General features: G+C 42.3%; 1 protein-coding gene across 1 annotated transcript in view; it reads left to right on the forward strand.

The window, feature by feature from the left end:
• Positions 1 to 4707: 4707 nt before the first annotated feature.
• IGSF11 (immunoglobulin superfamily member 11) overlaps positions 4708 to 20869 on the forward strand; it is a 176541-nt gene continuing 160379 nt past the window's right edge. The window contains exon 1 of the mRNA XM_083361897.1: positions 4708 to 4974. Coding sequence (XP_083218023.1) covers positions 4905 to 4974 — 70 coding nt within the window. The 5' untranslated portion in view covers positions 4708 to 4904. The remainder of the gene's footprint in view (positions 4975 to 20869) is intronic.

Consider the following 20869-nt stretch of genomic DNA (forward strand, 5'->3'; position numbering starts at 1 on the left):
CCACTCATTTAAATAAATAATAATAAAGCTTTATTGTCAAAGTACAACATGTGCACATTGAGACCAGCTGAGCCCCCCCCCCACGCTCCCTCCCCCAACACACAGTGACAACAAACCCTCCATCCCACCACACTATGTGAACCAACTACACCACACACCGGCCTCCCAAGTCAATTCTGCATAAGATTATGTCCCATTTAAAAGCCTAACAGCCCATGGATAAAAGCTATTTTTCAGCCTGTTGGTACAGCTGGCTATATTCCTATATCTCCTACCAGATGGTAGGAGAGTAAAGAGATACCGTCCAGGGTGTGAGTCATCCCTGAGAATCTTCCTCACTCTTCCAAGGCAACGAGCCCTGGCGATGTCATCCAGTGGTGTCAGGGAACAGCCCACAATGTCTTGTGCTGTGCTCACTACACTCTGTAATACTTTCCTATCCGCGGCTGTCAGACCAGCATACCAAACCACAATACCATACGAGAGGATGCTCTCTATAGTAGACCGGTAAAAGAGGGTCATTAGCTGTTGTTCTACCCTGTTCTTCCGCAAGACCCTAAGAAAGTGAAGCCTCTGTTGGGCCTTTCTAGCCACCTGAGTTGTGTTAACTTTCCAGGTCAGATCTTCACAGAGGTAGACTCCCAGAAATTTAAAGGAGGAAACTCTCTCTACACAGTTCTCTCCGATGTAAAGTGGGGCAGGTTCCTCCTTTTTTCTCCGGAAGTCTAACACCATCTCTTTCGTCTTGCCAATGTTTAGGTGCAAGTTGTTGTTACTACACCATATGGATAGTTTTTGTACCTCCACCCTATATGCTGTCTCATCCCCACCTGTAATAAGACCACCACAGTTGTATCATCTGTGAACTTGATTATCGCAGTGGATGGGTCAGATGATACACAATCATAAGTGTATAAAGAGTACAGGTAGGGGCTAAGCACACAGCCCTGTGGCGTGCTGGTGCAAAGCTTCAGGGGGGGTGGACAAAGCAGAGCCGACCCTCACTGTTTGTAACCAATCCCTAAGAAAGACTTGAATCCAATCGCAGATGGCGTGGGAGAATTTCAAGTCAGTCAGCTTCTCGATGAGAATGCTCAGCAAAATGGTGTTGAAAGCCGAGCTGTAGTCAACAAAAAGCATCCTGACGTAACTTCCAGGCTTCTCGAGATGACTTGCTACAGAGTGTAAAACAGTAGCTATGGCATCGTCTGTCGACCTATTTCCCCTGTAGGCAAATTGATGTTTATCAAAGTCCAGTGGGAGACATGTCCTAAGATGTTGGAGAACCAATCTTTCGAAGCATTTCATGACTACAGACGTTAATGCAATAGGTCTGTAGTCATTCAGGCACTCAACTGCAGTTTTCTTGGGGACTGGGACAATGGTAGCTGCTTTCAAGCACGATGGTACACATGCCGTTTGCAAGGAGATGTTAAAAATCCTTGTCAGGACCCCTGCTAATTGATCGGCACAATTCCTGACCACTATCCCCAGCACCCCATCTGGGCCTGCGGCTTTGCTGGGATTCACAGCCTTCAATACAGCTCTCACTTGGTGTTCACACAGGGTGAGTGGCTGAGAGTCAGAAGGCCACCCAGCAAAGGCTACGGGGTCTGGTCTTTTAACCTCATAGCGGGTGAAGAAGATATTCAGCTCCTCAGCCAATGAGGCATTGGTGTTTGCCATGCTCCTCGTGCTGCCCTTATAGTTGGTTAAGTGCTGCAGTCCCTGCCATACTTGCCTCGGATCGTTGTTCGCTAAATGGTTCTCCACCTTTTGTTTGTATTGTTGTTTTGCCATCCTAATGCCTCTTCTGAGATTTGCCCTGGCCTCTCTGTATCTGATTTAGATGAGAAGGAGAGATGCATATCATATTTGCAGATGACACAAAACTGAAATAGTTTTGAAGACAAAATGAATTTCTAAATTTTCTTGGTAGCTTCAATCAATCAATTCAATTTATTGTGGTTGTAAATCAGTATGGATGAGTGATAGGTTAGAGAATAGGCTGAAAATAACAGAATGGGATTTAATCAGAAAAAAAACTTCAGATGCAGCTTAATTTAAAATGGTTTGATAGCTGCTACAAAGGTAATGGCATTTTAGGCTGCATTAATATTTCTAAATCACAAGAAGTAATACTTTACTGTATTCCGTACTAGTCATACTCCACTTTGATTAGTGTCCAGTTCTGGACATCAGACTTTAAGAAAATTTCAGAGATTGTGTGACAAGCATAAGATAGATTAATAAGGATGATCAGGGGACTAGATGGAACTTCCTATGAATCAAGAAAACACAGTTGTGACAGCAGATGATAGTACTTTTCAAACATCTGAAGGGGTGTCATACAAAAGAAGCTGAGATATGTTTTCTACAACAGAATAATGTTGCTATAAAAGGCAGATATAGATTGACTGTTAGGAACAATTTTCTAGCAATTTGATAGTGGAACCAATTACTGAGAGATGTGATGAATTCCTTTAATGGTAGAACAGACTTCTCCAGCACTGCACACCTGGAGACATATGTGTCTGTTGCTTGGGAATGGTTGCATAGGTGTTCTATTTATATTTCTACAAATTTAACTCTCTGGCTAGGGGACATTCAACAGCAAAAGAAACAGGACGTTGGATCAATCAATCAGCATGCAGGATGTGCACCTCCACCCAATACGCAGCTGGGATTTGGGAGATGTGTGTGTCAGTGAGTCTGCAGCCATTTTCTACCTACACTTAACCATCAACCCCTTTGCAGTGTAGGTATGTGGCACAACTACAGGGAGTTGGGAGCCTTAAGATGTGTTCAAGTGAAGATCTGACAAACATCTGTAGTTAAACCATATTCAAATAAGCCACAATTTGCTGGATTGATATATTATTCTAAAATAAGAACAAACAAACAATGCTTCACCTTCCCCTATGAGATTACACAGCCTTAAAATTTGGCTCTCACATACTGTTATCACAATGAAGAGTGTCAAATGTCTGTGAGGAATTCTGGTTGATGAGATCCATATCATACAGAGCACCTTCACAGGAAGAAAACATCTGATGTCAAAATTTATTCTCAACACATCTGATAGAATTTACATGACAAAAAGTGAAGAGATAAAGCTCTGTAGCCATGTTGACTTTAAACCTGTTTACATACCCTAAGCCATGACGTGTTTCTTTTAGTATGTTGGTTAACATGTGAACCCATCCAGGAGCTTTGTTCACACTTGGTTCATGCTTAACTGAAGCCAGAATTATGGTTTATAAGTAAAAAAAAAATAAGAGAGCCAGTTTGGTATAATGGCTAAGGTGCTGACCTAGAAAACAGGAGAATCTGAGTTTGGGCCAGTCACTCTCTCTCAACCCAATTTACCTCACAGGTTGTTGTGGGGAAAAAGAAGTAACATCATTATTTATTTATTAAGATTTGAAGGCAAATGTTATTCAGCAGGTGTATGGACATGCACACAGCCCTGGCTGGCAATTCCATAAATGAAATATATTTTTTGCTGGGATTTTTTTGCAGCTCTGAAGAATATGCTGAGAAAAAAAATGCAGCTATTTAAAGAGCTGCAGGGAAATTGTAGGTAAGCGTCTTGGCATATTCCCCCCTCTCTCCCTATTATGTCTTGCCTAGTTTTAGTTTCAGGTTGCATCGCTATAGTAGACACCCTATTCAATCACAAGATTTTAAATAGTATCTGTAAGCAAGCAGAATGCAACTATGCATGACTTGCACTTCCTTTTCTCTTTTGCATTTCTGACCACACCTGGAACAAGGATTTATGGATTTCTTTTCACTGTATTAAACTCCACAAGGTACCCCCTTCCATGAATCTCTCTGAAGGGGAAATATGTGCAAGAGTGATGGCCCCCAACGTTACCTAAAGAAGAAACCTGGCATCGTAATCTGAGATCTTTTCATCTCCCACCTTTTCTTCATTAACATCCAAAGTAATCTTCAGAGATTCTGCTAAGACTTTGCAACGACTTGGAACCCGAGACACGCCCCTAGCGGGCTGGTGCGCGATGTCACAAAGGAGAATGCGGGTCCACCTTTCAAGCCTGCGCGTCATGTCAGAAGTTCATCATTGCCAAGGATCCTGGGTGGCAATCCGAGGTCACTTTTTTTTTAGGAGGGCGTTATACAAATCAATGGTTCCAACTTCAGCAGTTTTTTGTTTTTTGCTTGCGGATTCAGATAACCTGAGGAGAAAGAGCCCTCTCCTCCCTTCTTTTCGCATATAGTTGACCGGGCCGCCAGTGAGCCGCCTCAGCAGCATTGGGGCAACAGCAGCAACAACAACAACAGCAGAAGCGGCAAGAGGTGCCGGTTCGGGCAGGGAAGGCGCTTGAACTTTGAAGCCAAAAGGTGCAGAGAATTAGCGGCTCACCGGCCCCGGAGGCGCGCGGGAAAAACCCGTGTCTCCCGCTGCGTCAAGAGGGCAAGCAGCCCAGCCCCCCCGTACTGAACCCCACCCCGGGGTGGCCGAGCCAGACTGGCGGGGACGGCGGCGAGCGCGCGTGCTGTGGCCAGAGGAAGGCGGCGGCTGTTCTTCCTCACAGATTGCAGTACCAGCTCGGGGAGCCGCCAGGCTGCGCTCTCGAGCCGGCTCGCGGTCTGGCTGCGGCCCCGGGCTGCCGGGCTCCGGAGCGCCAGAGGCTCCCGGGGAGCAGGCAGTGCGAGCGGTTGGTCCCGGGACAGCAGCAGCAGCAGCTGCTGCAGCAGGAGGAGCCGGAGCGGCTCGCTGCTGCAGCGGGAGCCGCCCCGGCTCGGAGCTCTGCCTGTCCGGCTTGCGGAGATAATAATACCTGGCGCCCCTCAAGTGCCGGTGGCTTCGGTAGGATTTCGGCGGCCAGAACGACGCGCCGCCGCGGCTGCCCACACAGCTCCTCTCCGCGCCCGGCATGACTTGCAAGGGTTCATCGAGCTGGGCACTTTGGGTGGCCCCGTTTGCTACGCTGCTGTCTCTGCGAGGTAAGGGAAACCTGGGGTGTGTGTGTGTGTGTGGAGGCCAGAGGGTGCTGGGCGGGCGTCGGAGAAGTGGCAGAAACCTGGGAGACACAAGACGCCTATCTTTGTCGTCGGCAGTTTTGTTCCCTGCTCTGGATTCGAACTCTCAACTTTAGCGCCAAGAAACGCGCTAGGCTGGAGCTCTGGGTCTAGCTGTTCAGCAGCTAACCGCAGAATAGAAGATGACACTTCTCCGAATACTTTGCTCCCTTTTCTGACCGAGGAAGTCGTTGTAAAGTTAAAGGAAGGGGGTCTGTGTGGGTTGTTTTGTCTTATCCAAATATTACTAGACGCTGTCCGCCTTGATTATTCCACAGGATAACCAAATTTTGTATTTTAACACTATTCTGCCCAAGAAAAAAAAAAGAGCTATGTGCACCAGAGAGTTATGGTACAAGCATTTTCTGTCTGGGCAGGAGGGGGGAAAATAAGTCCAGTCTGATTATGTGACCTTTTAAGGAACAATCTGTCCAAAAGTGATGTTAAGAGAACTAGAAATGCTTCACTGTATTTGTCAGTGTATTTTCCCCCCTAAATGATGGGGTATAAAAGTTTCTAGCAGGTGTAGAGAACATTTATTGTTTTCATTTTTAGAACTTGGATAGAATTTTTTTAAAACCAACATGGTATTTGTATTTAACTTTATAAAACAGTCATTTTAATGCCCTGAGATTTTTTTTCTCAGTTAAATGGCATATATTCTTAAACGTGCCATTATTATGTTTGTTAAGCATTTTGTTCACATTATTTTCTTATTCCTAACTTTCATTTCCATTGGACTAATTTAAAGTAAAACTTTGCAAAACTTTCCATTCTGGCCTTGTAGAGTTTCTCTTGAAAGCATACAAGATGTATAATGCTAGAAAACTTTTATCAGAAAAACAAGTGCTAATAACTATTTAGCAAAACTCTAGCAGTCAAATCTTTTATGTGCTACAGAAGACTGGTGAGGACCATGAGGAGTTACAATATTCCCACATTCCTAAAGTTAAAGCCAGATTTTATTTGACAACTTTATCTTTGTGTACGGCTTTTGGGCTCATTCTTTACATTTTGCTATGACTAAATCTGGTGGACACATTTAAAAAAATATATTTAATGGAATAAATTATTCCTGCACAGTCCCTGCTCATTTTTTTAAAAAAAATTACAGATATTAGTACGGGTATCTAGTGGCCCAGATGCATCCTGGAAGTTTTGTTTTTCTGTTGTGTCCTTATGATATTTTCATTTCAGCTTTCCTGCACAACTGAGACAGTTTTATATAGTAGTATCTTTCCCCTCGTTTCTGACACTGTTCAAGGGCATCTTCAATGTGTATAAAATATATTAAGCTTTGTTACTTTTAACCTTGCAGGGAAGTCACATGACTGGTGGTGACTGGGAACAGAAGCAGTAGAATTGGGATAGGAATCAGCAGCTCAAGAATGGGTGGTCAGCTGAGGGATAGCTTATAATCAGTTAATTCAGTATTGACTGTTCTATTATTATTCAGAGACAATGGATTTGAAGTCACTGAGATAAAAAATGTATTGCTTTATTTTAGTATTCTCATATGTCCATAGGACATGCAGTACAGTTTCAGTTTGGATAAGCAATACGATTTAGATACATGGAATGCTTTTGTAGAAGAATAAAAAGCTGAACTCCAAGGACTTTTGCAACCATTCAAATCAATGGGATTTGAGTGTAAGTAATCATGCGGTGGCTCAGTGTGTTAGGACGCTGAGCTTGTCGATCAGAAGGTCGGCAGTTTGGCAGGTCGAATCCCGAGTGCTGCATAGCAGAGCGAGTGCCTGTTACTCGTCCCAGCTTCTGCCAACCTAGCAATTCGAAAGCACATAAAAATGCAAGTAGAAAAATAGGGACCACTACGGTGGGAAGGTAACAGCGTTCCGTGTGCCTTTGGCGTCTAGTCATGCCGGCCACATGACCACGGAGACGTCCTCGGACAAGCGCTGGCTCTTCGGCTTTGAAACGGAGATGAGCACCGGCCCCTAGAGTTGGAAACGACTAGCACGCATGTGCAGGAGAACCTTTACCTTTACCTTACTAATCATGTTTAGGATCAAAGCTCAGTTTACAAAAACTTAGAAGTGCCCGGAAGCCACATCAAATGTCTAAATGAAGATAATTATGTCTATTAATTCCTTATAGTTCATCTTGATAATTCTTAAAGGTCACGGAGGGTGTTTAGAGAAAATACATCTTTTATTCTGATTTTCCTATTTTTGATAATGTGATTTAGTTATCCTAGCATGTGCTGTATTCATTCGGGTTGTTGACATTAGTGAAGCTTGAGGCTTGAACGAATGAGGGCCCTGAAGTTAGGATCCAGATGCAGGACTCTACCAGCTGCGAGGCAATTTGTTTTGTACATTTGCCAGTGCACCTTTTTTGTGTGTGCCTGTAACGTTCTCTGTATTTCTGCTAGGATTTTCTTAAGTAATTTGCAAAATTAGAGATCAATTTTGTAGCCAGTATTCCTAGCCTGTATATGGAGCATGTCTACTTTTTTTCCTTCTCATTAGGAAGCCACTGCTTCTTGAAGCATCATTTGCTCCCTCAAAGTCAGGCAGGTATCATTTAGTTCAAGATTTGTTTTCAGTTAGAGTATAGCTTAAGAGAGTTGATGTAGCACATCTAGATCAGTCCAGTCCAAAATATGTAAAGTATGCTTTTTGAAACTGAGATTTGCCTTTGGAGAAGGAGGCTTGTCCCACAGCAGTGTTGGCTTGAATGCAGAGTTTAGTTTTCATTAAACCAGAGCATCCAGTTCTCTGACCATTAACATGAAAATAAGCCAGGTTAGAATTAGTTGTACAGATAGTCCTCGTCTTACGACCACAATTGAGCCCAAAATTTATGTTGCTAAGTGAGACAGTTAAGTGAATTTTGCCCCATTTTACGACCTTTCTTGCCACAGATGTTAAGTGAATCACTGCAGTTGTTAAGTTAGTAACACGGTTGTTAAGTGAATCTGGCTTCCCCATTGACTTTACTTGACAGAAGGTCACAAAAGGTGATCACATGACTCCAGGACACTGCAACCATAAAAAATATGAGTCAGTTGCCAAGCGTCTGAATTTGTGATCATGACCAGGCGGATGCTGCAGTGGTCATGTGTGAAAACAGTCAGTCACTTTTTTCAGTGCCTTTGTAACTTTGAACAGTAATTAAATGAATTGTAGTAAGTTGAGGACTACCTGTACTGAGGAATTCTGTCAAGAATATTGTGCCAGAATTTTTGTGTGATAGAAGGAATACTTAAGCCGTGTCACTCCATAAAACATATCACACTATTAACCATTTCAGCCAGGGAATGATTATTTGTGTTTTATAACTGTTTTATAACAGTTAGGAATATTGTGTAAATATTAGTTAGAAACATGTGAACACTGATCCTCCCTTCCACCAGAAACATTTTTCTTTAGGTTTTCTTACGGCTGTGTTGAACTTTCTGGTAGAAATAAAAGGAAGTGTGCTTTGACTACTTTACTATTGACATGTATCTTTTAAAAAAGGAGGTTGGTAATGACACATGGGAAGTTAAGTCCACATTCCATGATACTCACAAACCTAATGCAACATAAACGTTTGTTAATATTGCACTGTAAAGGGATATGTAACTAAAATGGCAAACAATTGTATGCAAGACGCTGAAATGGTAGAATAGCAAGAGCAATGATTGTTCAAGGAAGCAAATGTGATCTTCAATTTTTTTCTAAATGCTATTGGATTTTGGATTTCAACATTGAGATTACAGAAAATGGTAAATGCTCAATTTACCCTAGCTCAAAAACCCATACTTAAAGTGAAAAGAAAAGATGACATGGGGTTGATTAGACTGAAATAAAGTTGTATTATTCATCAAAGATAACTGCTGTCCAGGACCTTGACACGTGATAGTCATGGAAAAATGATTACCTCAGATAGTTATAACTGTTACTCAGTTTGTCAAAATGACAAGATAATTAGCACATTGTGGGATAGATGCACTGTGGAAGGAGTTTTAGGCGGCATCCATGTAAGTGTAAGCAACTCCTTCACTTTATTCTCCTTTGGTCATACCATTCCTCAAGTAATATGTTTTGGGCATCATATTGGATCAGGTTCTGAGAAGGAAATTCGAATTATAGGGGTCTAGAAGAAAGATTGAAAGAGTAGAGTAGCTTTGAAAATATTGAAGAGGGATATGTCATTTTTTAAAGGTCTGAAAATTTGTCCTATAAAAGAAAATGAAGACCCATTCTTTCTCATTCCAAAGTGTAGGGCAGGGGTGTCAAACTCAATTTCTTTGAGGGCCGCATCAGCATTGCGGTTGCCCTCTGGGAGCCAGGTGGGTGTGGCCAGGGTGGGCGTGGCCTACTGAGTGGGCGTGGCTAGAGTGTGTATGGCCTACTGGGTGGGCGTGGCCAGCTCTACATTGTTTGCATCAAGGGTGCCTATGGGGGCCTGGGCAGGAGTGGGACAGATCTGAGGGTCTCTGGCAGAAGGAGGGTCTCTGGGCCAGGGCCAAGGCAGTGGGGGCCGTTCCCTCACTATTTCCAGGATGGCTTCGCGGGCCGCATGAAACCACTTTGCGGGCCAGTTCTGGCCCCCGGGCCTTGTGTTTGACATGTCTGGTGTAGGGCATTGGATAATGGTGTGAATTAGAGGAAGACAGATTCAATATTATTGGGGAAAAAACCCTTCCTCACAGAGAAATTCAATAGTAGAACTGATGACCCAGAGAGGTGATTGTCCCTCTGTATTTGATTTGTTCAAGTGAAGGCTTTAGAGCTTTTTATGTTTCAGTTTGGGTTCTGCAATGAGCAGAGGTTTGAACTCAGTGGCCTAAACTGTTCACTCACTCTGTGAGTGTGATATGCTGCCTATTTGTTCTATGAGATTGAGGAAATGGATCAGGCTGAGCCTTGAGCAGTGTGGGACATACATTAATTTTCTTCCTTCTTGTAGAATGAAAAGTACAGCAAGCTGCTTCTTCCCCAATGTTACACCATGTACAGACTACTACTATGGCTCAGAGCTCCTTTGCTGTAGGATAGGAGCTGAATGACAAAAGAGAAGCATTAGTAAAATCAGGTATCCACATATGGAGTAAAGTGAGGGGAAGACACTTTGCATTATGACACATCTGCTTATTTCATTTTGTATCTTTGACACAAATATGTAATCTGCAGTTTTTACATCATGACCTCAAGATGTGCATAGTGTCATGTTGATATCATTGTGGCTTTTAAATACATGCTTATGTTTGTAAGTATATTAGGCCACATAAAATGCTAGAATTTAGAAAGTGGATTAGTTTCTACTTGGACAGGTGAGATTGTATTCACTTAGTTCAGATGGCAATTCATTCATAAGCTCGTCTGAATGGCTAAAACTTTAAAAATGTCAGTGCAATACAAATAATTATTCCAGAGGGGGGAACAAAAATAAAGCACGTAATACATGTACCTATGGTAGAAAGGTAAAAATTAGTTTAACATAAATGTTAATATTTATGTTAAACATATTAATATTAATAAAATATTAATAGTTCAAACATCATCTTGGCCCAATGCCGAAGGGAAGAACTGGATCTTCAAGATAATTCTAAAAGCCAGTATTTCCAAAATCCAGCCATCTGGATTTTGGAAAGAGCTACCGCCATGGGACAGACACTGAAATAGAGAAGGCACACTTTCAAGGTCCCACTAAATCACACTATTTAACATGTGGGATCTGGGACCAATCCTTATTAGGAAGGCAGGGAAAATTATTGCTGGGTACCTTCAAATATTCTAGTCGTGTGCTTCACATGAAGAATTTTATTGGATATATCTAATAGCTTATATTCACCCAGATGCCTATTAGAAAACCAGTTTAGCTTGTGCAGAAGTGGTTTTGCCTAGGGCAGTAGTTCCCAACCCCCAGTCCGTGGACTAGCACTAGTCCTTGACATGCCAGAAACTGGGCTATGCAAACAAGCGAAGCCCTATCTGCGGGATACAGGCAGCACGCAAAACCATGCCCCCTCCGGTCTGCGGAAAAACCTCTCTTCACAGAACCAGTCCCTGGTGCCTGAAAATTGGGGGCCACTGGCCTTGGGGCCTGGTTCTCTCTTGTCTTCCATAGTATCTGACTGGATGTTTTGATCTTGCAGGGTTGGTATGCTCCAGGTTTCTTCAATTAACCAACGTCATGTTTTGGGACCCCAGAATGTACCTGTAGCAGAGTCTTCCCTTTGGAGTGAGGTTTCTCCTGAGATCTGGAGAGCCCTGTGCTGCTCTTGTTTGTAAGAGCTGTTTAGACCTGGCTCTTCACCCAGGCCATTGGTGGGGGAGAATGACCCCTTCATTCATTTCTATGGGGCCTGTCAACTTGCCATTTTTAATTTTTTGTCTCCACCTTTCTTTTAATTGGTTTTATTGTAATTTCTTTGTTTTGATGTTTTAAGCTCCCCAGAGTCTTTGGGACTTGTAAGTGTATAATAAATAAATCTCAAGGTGTGTGTGTAACTCCTTGCACTCTGAATCAGCTGTAGCTTCAAAATTTTAATTTAATATAATTTAAATTAAATTTAAATATTTCCATCAATATTATATGCCACCAAATTATTAGTGATAACATATTGTGGTTTATAGCAAAACCATAATAATAACAAAATCAAGCTAAAACTATAATAAATCTAAACAGCATAATATTATAATTATTATCACAGCCAGTTTGGTGTAGTGGTTAAGACATCAGGTTAGAAATAGGGAGAGGAAGTTCTAGTCTTGCCTTAGGCACAAACCCAGTAGCCTAACCCTGGGTTAGTCACTCTCTCTTAGCCCTAGGAAGCAGTTAGTTTCAAACCATTTTTGAAATCTTGCCAAGAAAACCACAGGAGCTCTCTTGGCAGTCACCAAGAATCAACAATAACTCAAAGGCACAACAAACATACAAAATATATTTAATAATAGCATTTAGTTTTATATTGTGCATAATCATTTCCAAAAGACCTTTCTGTCTTTATTACCTTCTGGAAGGCTACCGTATTTTCCGGCGTATAAGATGACCCGGCGTATAAGACGACCCCCTACTTTTAAGAAGATTTTGAAGGTTTTGTCTTATACGCCGGAAAATACTTACCCGCCGGCCCTCCCGCTGCTACCGCGCTTCTGCCGGCCCCCAAGGCGCAGCGTTTCCTGGGCGGCAGGCAGCGCCGGAGGGCAGCTGCCACCCGCCACGGCCGGCGCCCCTCCTGCTTCCCCCCCCAGGCCTTGAACTTCTCCCATTCGGCACAGGGCGGGGCAGCTCCGCCCGCAGCCTCTTTTTTAGAACTCACGTGCCGCTTCCCTCTCACTGTCGGCCGAGGCGCGCTCGGCCCGGGCTCCCGGTCCCTCTTCCCGCCCTGCGCCGAATGGGAGATAAAATGGGGGGGAAGGGAAGAATAATGTATTTCTGCAGCAAGTTCATATATAAAAATCTTGCAGTTGCTTTCTTTATAACAGTCAATATTGTATGTTCTTGTAGCCACCCTCATATTGGAGCACTGTGTTCTCCTATTGTGTTAAATTATTGTCATATTTTCTGTTTCACAATTAAGATATTTCAACTATTCTTGCTGCTAGATGCAGGAACAGAATTGCTTCTTGGTGACAGGAGGAACCTTGCAAATCAGAAAGAGCGTAAGCTTCTCTTCAGCATTTGAATCGCTCCTCTAATGGAATGGCAGTGGAATAAAATTATTCTGTGGTGCAGAGGGTACCACTTCTGTTGGTTTGAGCATCACAGCAGGCTTTGTGTGACTTGTGCATTGCAAACCAGATGGGGCCAAGGCTACAGTTGGGAAGCTCCCGGTCCCTCTTCCCGGCCGGCTTCCCGCCCTGCCCCTCATGGAGCTGGCCTGGGCGTGCAGCCTCTCGGTGTGGCTGCTTTTCCTGGGCAGCCTGGCGGTGCAGCTCCTGCGCTCCGACCTGTTGCTGAGCCGGCGGCTGCTGCTGCGCGTGCACGTGGGGCTGTTGGCCGTCCTGCAGGCGCTGGGCCAGGCCGTCCTGCTGCTGCCCCTCAGCACCGTGCTCACGGCGGCTGCCTGCTGGCTCGTCTCGGTTGCGCTGATGCGCCCGAGCGGCTGCTTCTCCCGTCCTCGGCGGCTCGCACTCCCGCCGGGAAACTTGCCAAACCGGGAGAGCGACTGCCGCGCCCACGCCCCGGCTGGGACGTCGCGCCTGCCTGCCTCTTCTGGGGACTCCTCCTCCTCCTTCCCCCCTCCCGCCGCCATCTCGCCTCACGAAACGGCCTCTTAGTCCGGCGCGCAGCTCCGATCCCAGCCACCAGACTGGCTCGTCTCCGACAGCACCATCCGGCGGAAACGCATCCCCGCGGGGGGAGAGAGCGGTGCTGGTGACGGCCGTGGCGGCGGCAAGGGACTCGAGAAAACTTCCTGTCGCTGGGGAAGGATGACGAACAGGAAGTTTTCTTGAGTCCCTTGCCGCGGCCACGGCCGCCACCTCTTCGCAGAAACACTACTCCCGCTTGGCTGGAGCCCTGGGCTGAATGGAGGCAGGCGATGGCGACCCGTGGTTAAGCGGCCGACGGCGAACGGGTGATGGAAGGCAAACTCGTCAGCTTCTGGGGCGGCTACTGCAGCTGCTGCCGTTGCTCGCTCAAGGACTGGCCGTGCTAGCGCCTCCAATGCTTGGCTGTCAGGTCCCCGATGAGAGGACGGGCAGGCGGTCCCCAGAGGCACCCCGCTCGACCGTAGGAAGGGAGAGCCTTTGCTCCCACCGAGGCACCGCCTGACTCGCGCTGACCACAAGAATTGCTTGCTCGGAGTGCGGAACTGAGAGCAGCAGCGCAGCAGGCGAGAGAGCTCAGAGACAATAAGGCGAGGCGCCCCTTTGGCGGGAAAGGAGCAAAGCTGGGCCAGTCACAGAGCAGGCGGAGCAGGGAAACAGGGAGGGAAACAGGGCAGCGGCTGCTCGAGACGACGGGCGCGGGCTAGTCCCGCTCCTCTCATTAGGGACCTGTCAGCCAGCATTGGAGGCGCTAGCACGGCCACTCCTTGAGCGAGCAACGGCAGCAGCTGCAGTAGCCGCCCCAGAAGCTGACGAGAGTTTGCCCTCTATCACCCGTTCGCCGTTCGCCGTCGGCCGCTTAACCACGGGTCGCCATCGCCTGCCTCCATTCACCCAGCGATCCCGCCGCCCAGCAGAAAAAAGATCCGAAGGTGGTTTTTTTTCCGGCGTATAAGACGGCCCGGCGTATAAGACGACCCCCCAACTTTTGAGGTGATTTTCAGGGGTTCAAAAGTCGTCTTATACGCCGGAAAATACGGTACATTGAAGGAACAGACTTGCTTCTGAAGTGTGTTTCAGGGCAGAAAAACTGTATTTTGTAATTGTAGGTCTCACTTCAGAAAATTGGGGAACCCATAAGTAGCTTATCTGAGGAAGATTTTCTTGGTGGTGGTGGGTTTGGGTGGTAGTTGAAAGTACCTGAATGGCTAGCAATGTAGGGCTTATAAGTCAAAACTAGTCCTTTATATTTCCACCCAGAAACAAGCAAGTAACCAGTACAGAAGTGTAAATGGTGTCAGTTAATATACAACCAGTGCACTTAGGATTGATTAGTATCTAATTACGTGATGGCTCTCAGTTACGGTAGGCAGGTCCTTGTGTTCCATGAAGGGCTGATGTGAAACATCAACCAGAGCTAGGCAAATATCTTATTGGCCATAGCATCCACCTGTTTATCTAGCAAGATCTGTGAGTTTAGCAGGACCAAAATGAAGGGCATTAATACCCATTCAAGAAGTTACTAAAACCCATAATGAATGAACAGTAACTAGAATTGAATTACAGTCTGTTTCATCCCATCTAATCTCTAGATATAGGGGACCAGATTTAGAAGGCAACTCTCTAGGTACATGGGGTTGTAGAGGAGTGGCAGCAGCAGATACTGCTGAGTATCATTGGCATATTGAAGGTACCATAATTTGAACTATTGGATGACCTCTTCCACTGGCTTCATATAAATCTATATACTATTAAAACTCTGGTTCTTGTAATATTTAACTGGACAAAATGGTGCACATAGGACAACAATTTTTGAGCCAAGGTATCTCAAATAGACTAATTTACTGTAAAGAAAGTGTCCAAAATCTGGGATGCATGATTCCTGTGAAATTGAAATTTGGCAAATTTTTATAAACATCGTAAAACAGTATGACATAATTTAAAATTTATTTATTTATTTAAAACATTTACCATATATAGCAGCCCACGTTGTAGTAAAGTTTCATTGGTTCCCAATCAAAGGTTAAAATACATAAAAGCCATATTAAAACTATTAAAATCAAATGCATAAAAACAAAAATCTGGCACCAAGTCAAGTTTCTGATGTGCAGTCACCTCATTTTATCCTAGCACTTGGAGAAAAAGCCCGTACTTCAGGAAAAAAACTTTATGGAATGATAGGAAGGTAGAGGCCTGCCAAACCTCATAGAGAAGAGTGTTTCATAGGACTGGGTACCACAGAAAAGGCATTCTTCCTAGCTGTCATAAAACATTTACTGTACTGATGTTCAACTGATGTTCAAACATTTACTGTACTGATGTTCAAGACATAATCCATCTATGTGGGGGTCACCAATCAGTCATTCTGAGACAGAGACACGATCTCTATCTGACTGCCTGTATAAGTTAGAGCAGAGATTATTTGGGAGTCATGAACTTTGAAGCTTTGCCAAACTGGGCAAGATATGTAGACAGGTCACACAACAGCAGAAGATGAGAGGATCCTAGCACTATCCCAGAGATCAGATCAACAAGCCTGGAAAAGGAGTCAACTGAACAGTATGATGGCCACTATACAGTACCTGCAATTCTGATTTATGAGTATTTGTATAATCTGCTTTAAATGGACATCGCAACAGGTGGCAGGATCTATGATATTGGTTGATCTTAGAAATGTTGAACAGGATCAGATCTGCTTAAAACCTGGTTAGGAGACCACCAGGAAATCTCAGGGCTATAGTTTGAACTGAAAAATTAAGTACAACTCTAAGGAAAACAGTGGTAAAATGATTGTCATTTTTATAGAAATATCCATGTCATCACTGATAACTAGGAAAACATTATCACCATTTTAAAAGGGGAGGGGAATCTTTGTTTTATCAAAGCTTTTTTGACCACCATTCTTTACAGTGCAGCAGAATAGAATTTCCTTTCGTCATTTAGTGCCTATGTTAGTGGAAAAATAATTGCATAATATCGGGGTGGTGGTGGTTTTCTGAGATTTTGTCTAAGATTATAAACCATTGCATTCAGAATGACATTGGGCTATGTTTATCTGATCCCGCTTTTTGTACTACCTTTGTTTGCTGTTTATTTGAGTAGCAATAATTTGGACAAATGGACATAGTTGGAATAGGGTATAGGAATCCACTCAGTTTTTAACAAATGTATAATATTATATGCCTTTTTTGGTATTCTTTTTTCTTTTTCAAAGATGCATTTATGGAAAAAAACAAAGCAAACATGAACAAACTCTTTTTAATACATTTTAAAAATTATTTTAGTTTCTCAGTTTTGAAACTAAATGAATAGAATGCTACCAGAATATAGTTTCTAGATAACTCAGGCATTGCCTTAAAAGAAGATGACGGTATTATGGATAAGATTTTTTATTCCATCTTGATAACTACTGCTTATTTTGCAAAAAGTATGTGAGCAGGCACATGTTAAAACTATATTAAAACTAATCTTACTGCCAGATGATCATCAGCATCTACTCTGTCAATATCTGGTTCCTAATGTTGGCACTTGTAGAGCTAGGATTTAAAATACCTACTTATTTGAACAGGCCGGCCTGGTTTAAGGGTTTGTGGTATTTTTAATTATTTATTGTTAGGGCTTAATTGATTTAATCTTATTTTAACTTTTGTATGTAGTGCTTTTTATTGCCCTGTACACAGCCCTGAGTCCTTCGGGAGAAGGGCGGTATAGAAATTCAATAAATAAATAAATAAAAAATAAATAAATAAATAAAGGGATTCCCTCCCCTTTTTTATTCCCCCTCAGAATTAGATACAGAATTTTCTGCTTAACTTTGATTATCATACAGCTGATCAAGTCTGTTGCCCTTCTGAAGAAACCTGACTTTTCTTCATTTAGTGGCAAGAGACTTAATTGCATTGTATCCTTAATCCTTTAGTTGTATGGAGTAAGAAACTTCAAAACATTCAGATTTGGGATGCTGTTTCCAAGGTCTCTTGAAGGAGAGCTAAAATAGTTTGCATCCATATTGTACAGCAGAAAGTAGAGGCACTCAGCAGTTCTGATCTGTGCTGGAATGTATAGATGGCATATTCTTGGCTCCTTGGATCAAGTCTTAGTCACTAGAGAACATTTTATATTTTACGGCAAAATAAACAGTATTCCCCATGGTACCTCTTAAGGGATATTTAGCTACTCCTTTTCTGGTGACTCATCTATTTGGCAGGATCCTTCTATTATACTTTAAAAAATACAGTATGCAAGAGTGCTTGTAAACAGTTTGTTTCAAGGAGAATTGCATACACAACATATTTGGAGTTGTTCAGAGCAATATGTTAGCTTTCCTTTGTTTTTAAGGTTTATTCAACCTTCTGAATAGTTGTCCTGCTTTAATTTTCTGCTGGCATTATTACATGAGAGCAATTTATGTGGTTACTCGAATTTGAGTTTTCAAAGAACTCAGAATGTTTGCTCGAATATAAGCCGGTAAGTAAGAATTCTACCTCAGGAATGAAGCTTGGCATAGCTCAGAAATGTGTCGAGCAATAACAGTTACAAATGTCTGTCAGACTTGCCATTCAGAACAAAAACTTCATGCTGTTTTCATTTTAAGCTGTGTGGTAAAAAGTATTTCTCTCTAAAATATAGCCATCGTATCTACTATTGCATGCTACAGAACTTGTTCCTTTGACAGAATTCTCTAGCATTGTTTTAGGAGAAAACTGTAGTGAGTGATTATGTGAAAGACGGAAATTTTAGCCTCGCTTATATCAGGGATACCAGATTTTGGAAGGCAAAGCAGCTCTAGCTCTTTAGTTTTGTTTGGGTGATTACTTTTGTCTGGTTTGACCTCACTGGGCATATTTTTCATGCTGAATAGTTGGAATTATAAAAGCATAAAGCATATAACATAAAATCACGTATCCCACTGGATATGTTTATATACTTTGCAGCAACCTTCCTGAGTAGATCTGAAAGTCACCGGGTTTGTGGGAAGCTATGTCATAGGTAGAAGGTGATTCTGTGTTGTTGTAGAATGACCAGTTATTGAAATTAATCTGATTCATTAGATTCTGAAGATGTCAATATGCAGTGATGTGCAGTAATAAACCTTGATTGAATGTCAATCAGATGATGGGACTTTCATATGATAAAGTTAACAGGATGCAGCTAATTCTGACCAAGGTAGGTCTTGGCAGTCAGATCATAATATCACTATCTATACTGTAGTTAATGTGATTGTGGTTTCAATTCAAAATATTATATAGACTTTGAAGTTTTAAGTGATTAGGGTATTTGAATAAATTCATATGCCAGTAGAGATGAATAATTTCTGTCATCTTGAGAATCAAACCAGGTTTTATGTGGCATGTCAAAAATCATGCCTTAAAATTGGGCAAGAACACTCTTCCCTTCAGTATTTCATTTCATTTCAAATTTATTGTGAAAAGTACTTTATAAATAAATTTGAACTTTATTTTTCAGCTTTTATACCCAAAGAAGCTCTATTTTCCTCTACATTAAGAGGAGGACACAATGAAAGCAACTATTTTTCAGTGATATTGCTTGCTGTCTAGATAAAGTGGCAGTGAAAAGGTGGCATATAACTTTAATAAAGTGAAAACATTAGATTTTTTTTTAAAAAATCTGGAAATAGAAGGTTACTAGAATTTGTGCTGGGAGGAGAGTTTGAAGGTGTGCATGTGTTATTTTATTTTGTACATGTCAGAGCCTTGGAGTAAGGTAGTTTATACAATTTTTTAAAGATGTAGATATATACATTTTACGGCTTCAAATAAAAAAAGGGAAAAATCTTATATTTTTGTGGTTATAAGAACCTGCAAGCAGTACATTCTGTTACTTAATTCAACCTCTTCCCCCCAAACCCTACAAATTAATTGAAAATGTTGATCTAGGTATGCTGCATGGATATCTAAGATCACAAACCTGCACTGTATATGTGTTTAGGATGATCTTTACAGGCTATTTACTGAATTGCCACTAAAGAAATTAAAATTTGCAGGCAGCAGAAAGAGGTCTTCTCTGTGGTAGTCCCTATCTAGTGGATTTTTTTGCTTTCAGAGCCAGGCATGCATGTTTCTTTCCAAGGCTACTTTTTTGAAATATAGGAAGCTTGAATTAATGTTTTAGATATTTGATGCATTTTCAGAAATGAAGAGCATGCCTGAGGCTAGCATTTTGCTTTACAGTGTGCCAGTTTTCCATTTTTAAAATACCTTTTAATTTAAAAGGTGAGGTGGGAAAAAAGGCTTGAAAGGAATAATGTAAAACATTTTTTGAAATAGCTACTAATTTTTTAGTGGGAAGAAAAATGAATTAAATAATGGACATTGAGAAGGAATACTGTAAATGTGTAGAGTAGCTTAGTTATCAGAAAGAGATAATGGGGCCTTTTTTATTCTTTGTCTCGCTATTCCTTCAAATGTTTTATTTCATTTCCTTTACTGCTGTGAAAAAGAACAGCAGTGTTTGTATTTGGGGGAAATTGTGGAATAGCAAAAATCTTTTCTGTAAACTTCTTTGATTGCATATTATTTTAGCAGTTCTCTTAAATGGGATGCTACACAGTTTTTTTCCCTGTGGTAGTTTATAGTGAGTTTTGTCTTGAATAGTTGGAAGCAGTAAAGTATGTTTCTATGCAAATGCTTCTGCATACGTCAACATTATTTCCTGCAGTATGCCAATGAGATTGCATAGAAGAGAAAAATTAAACGTGCCAAAAGCTTTGCAGTAAAGCTGTTGTGTGTGTTATATTTCTTCAAATTGTCATTACTATACACATTTGATGTAATCAGTCTTCGTGTTGCCTGGATCCCTAGCTTTGTTAGATCAACATTTCCATAAAGGGAGGCAGTGCAGAATTGCAGTGTTTTCCTTTTTTGGAATAGGCCAGGCACCGAGTCGTTTGTCTCTTCTGTGCTTTTAAATAATCTTTATTTTCCGCTGCTATTTTGATGATTTGAGAAGAATGAGTGGTTACAAAATATGCAGGTTTCTTAAAACACAACTAGAGGTGTAGTGCCAGAAATTTCTTATTAAAATATGCCTGTTGCACACTATTACCGGATGCTCTCCCAGGATTGGGGCAGATGTGGATCTCAGATACTGTTTCATAACTATCAGCATCCAAGATACAACATGGTGGCCACAACAGAAGGCCCAGAAATTTTCCCTTTCTATTCTCTTGCAATTCAGGTTATAAAATTTCCTATTATAGGGAAATACTAAAATGGGGATGTGAAAGTTCATTTAAAAGACTCATTCAGCTTTAATGTTGAGTAGTGTTTTACACATCCACATTTTGGTGCCTTCAAGTTAGCATTGATTCCTGGTGATTGCCTGGAGTAGTTCTTGCAGTTTTCTTGACAAGTTTTCAGAGGTGGTTTGTTATTGCCTGCTTCCTAGGGCTAAAAGTGGCCCAAAGTCACCTAACTAGCTTTGTGTCTAGGATGGGACTCTTGGTTTCTAACCTGATGCCTTAACCTAGGGGTCCCCAATCCCTGGTCCATGGACCAGTACTGGGCCACGGGATGGCAGCAACCGGTCCGCACAAACAAGCAAAGCCCCATCTGCAGGATGCAGGTCAGCAC

The sequence above is a fragment of the Vipera ursinii genome, assembly GCF_947247035.1.
Source record: "Vipera ursinii genome assembly, chromosome: 4".
NCBI classification, from domain to species: Eukaryota; Metazoa; Chordata; class Lepidosauria; order Squamata; family Viperidae; genus Vipera; species Vipera ursinii.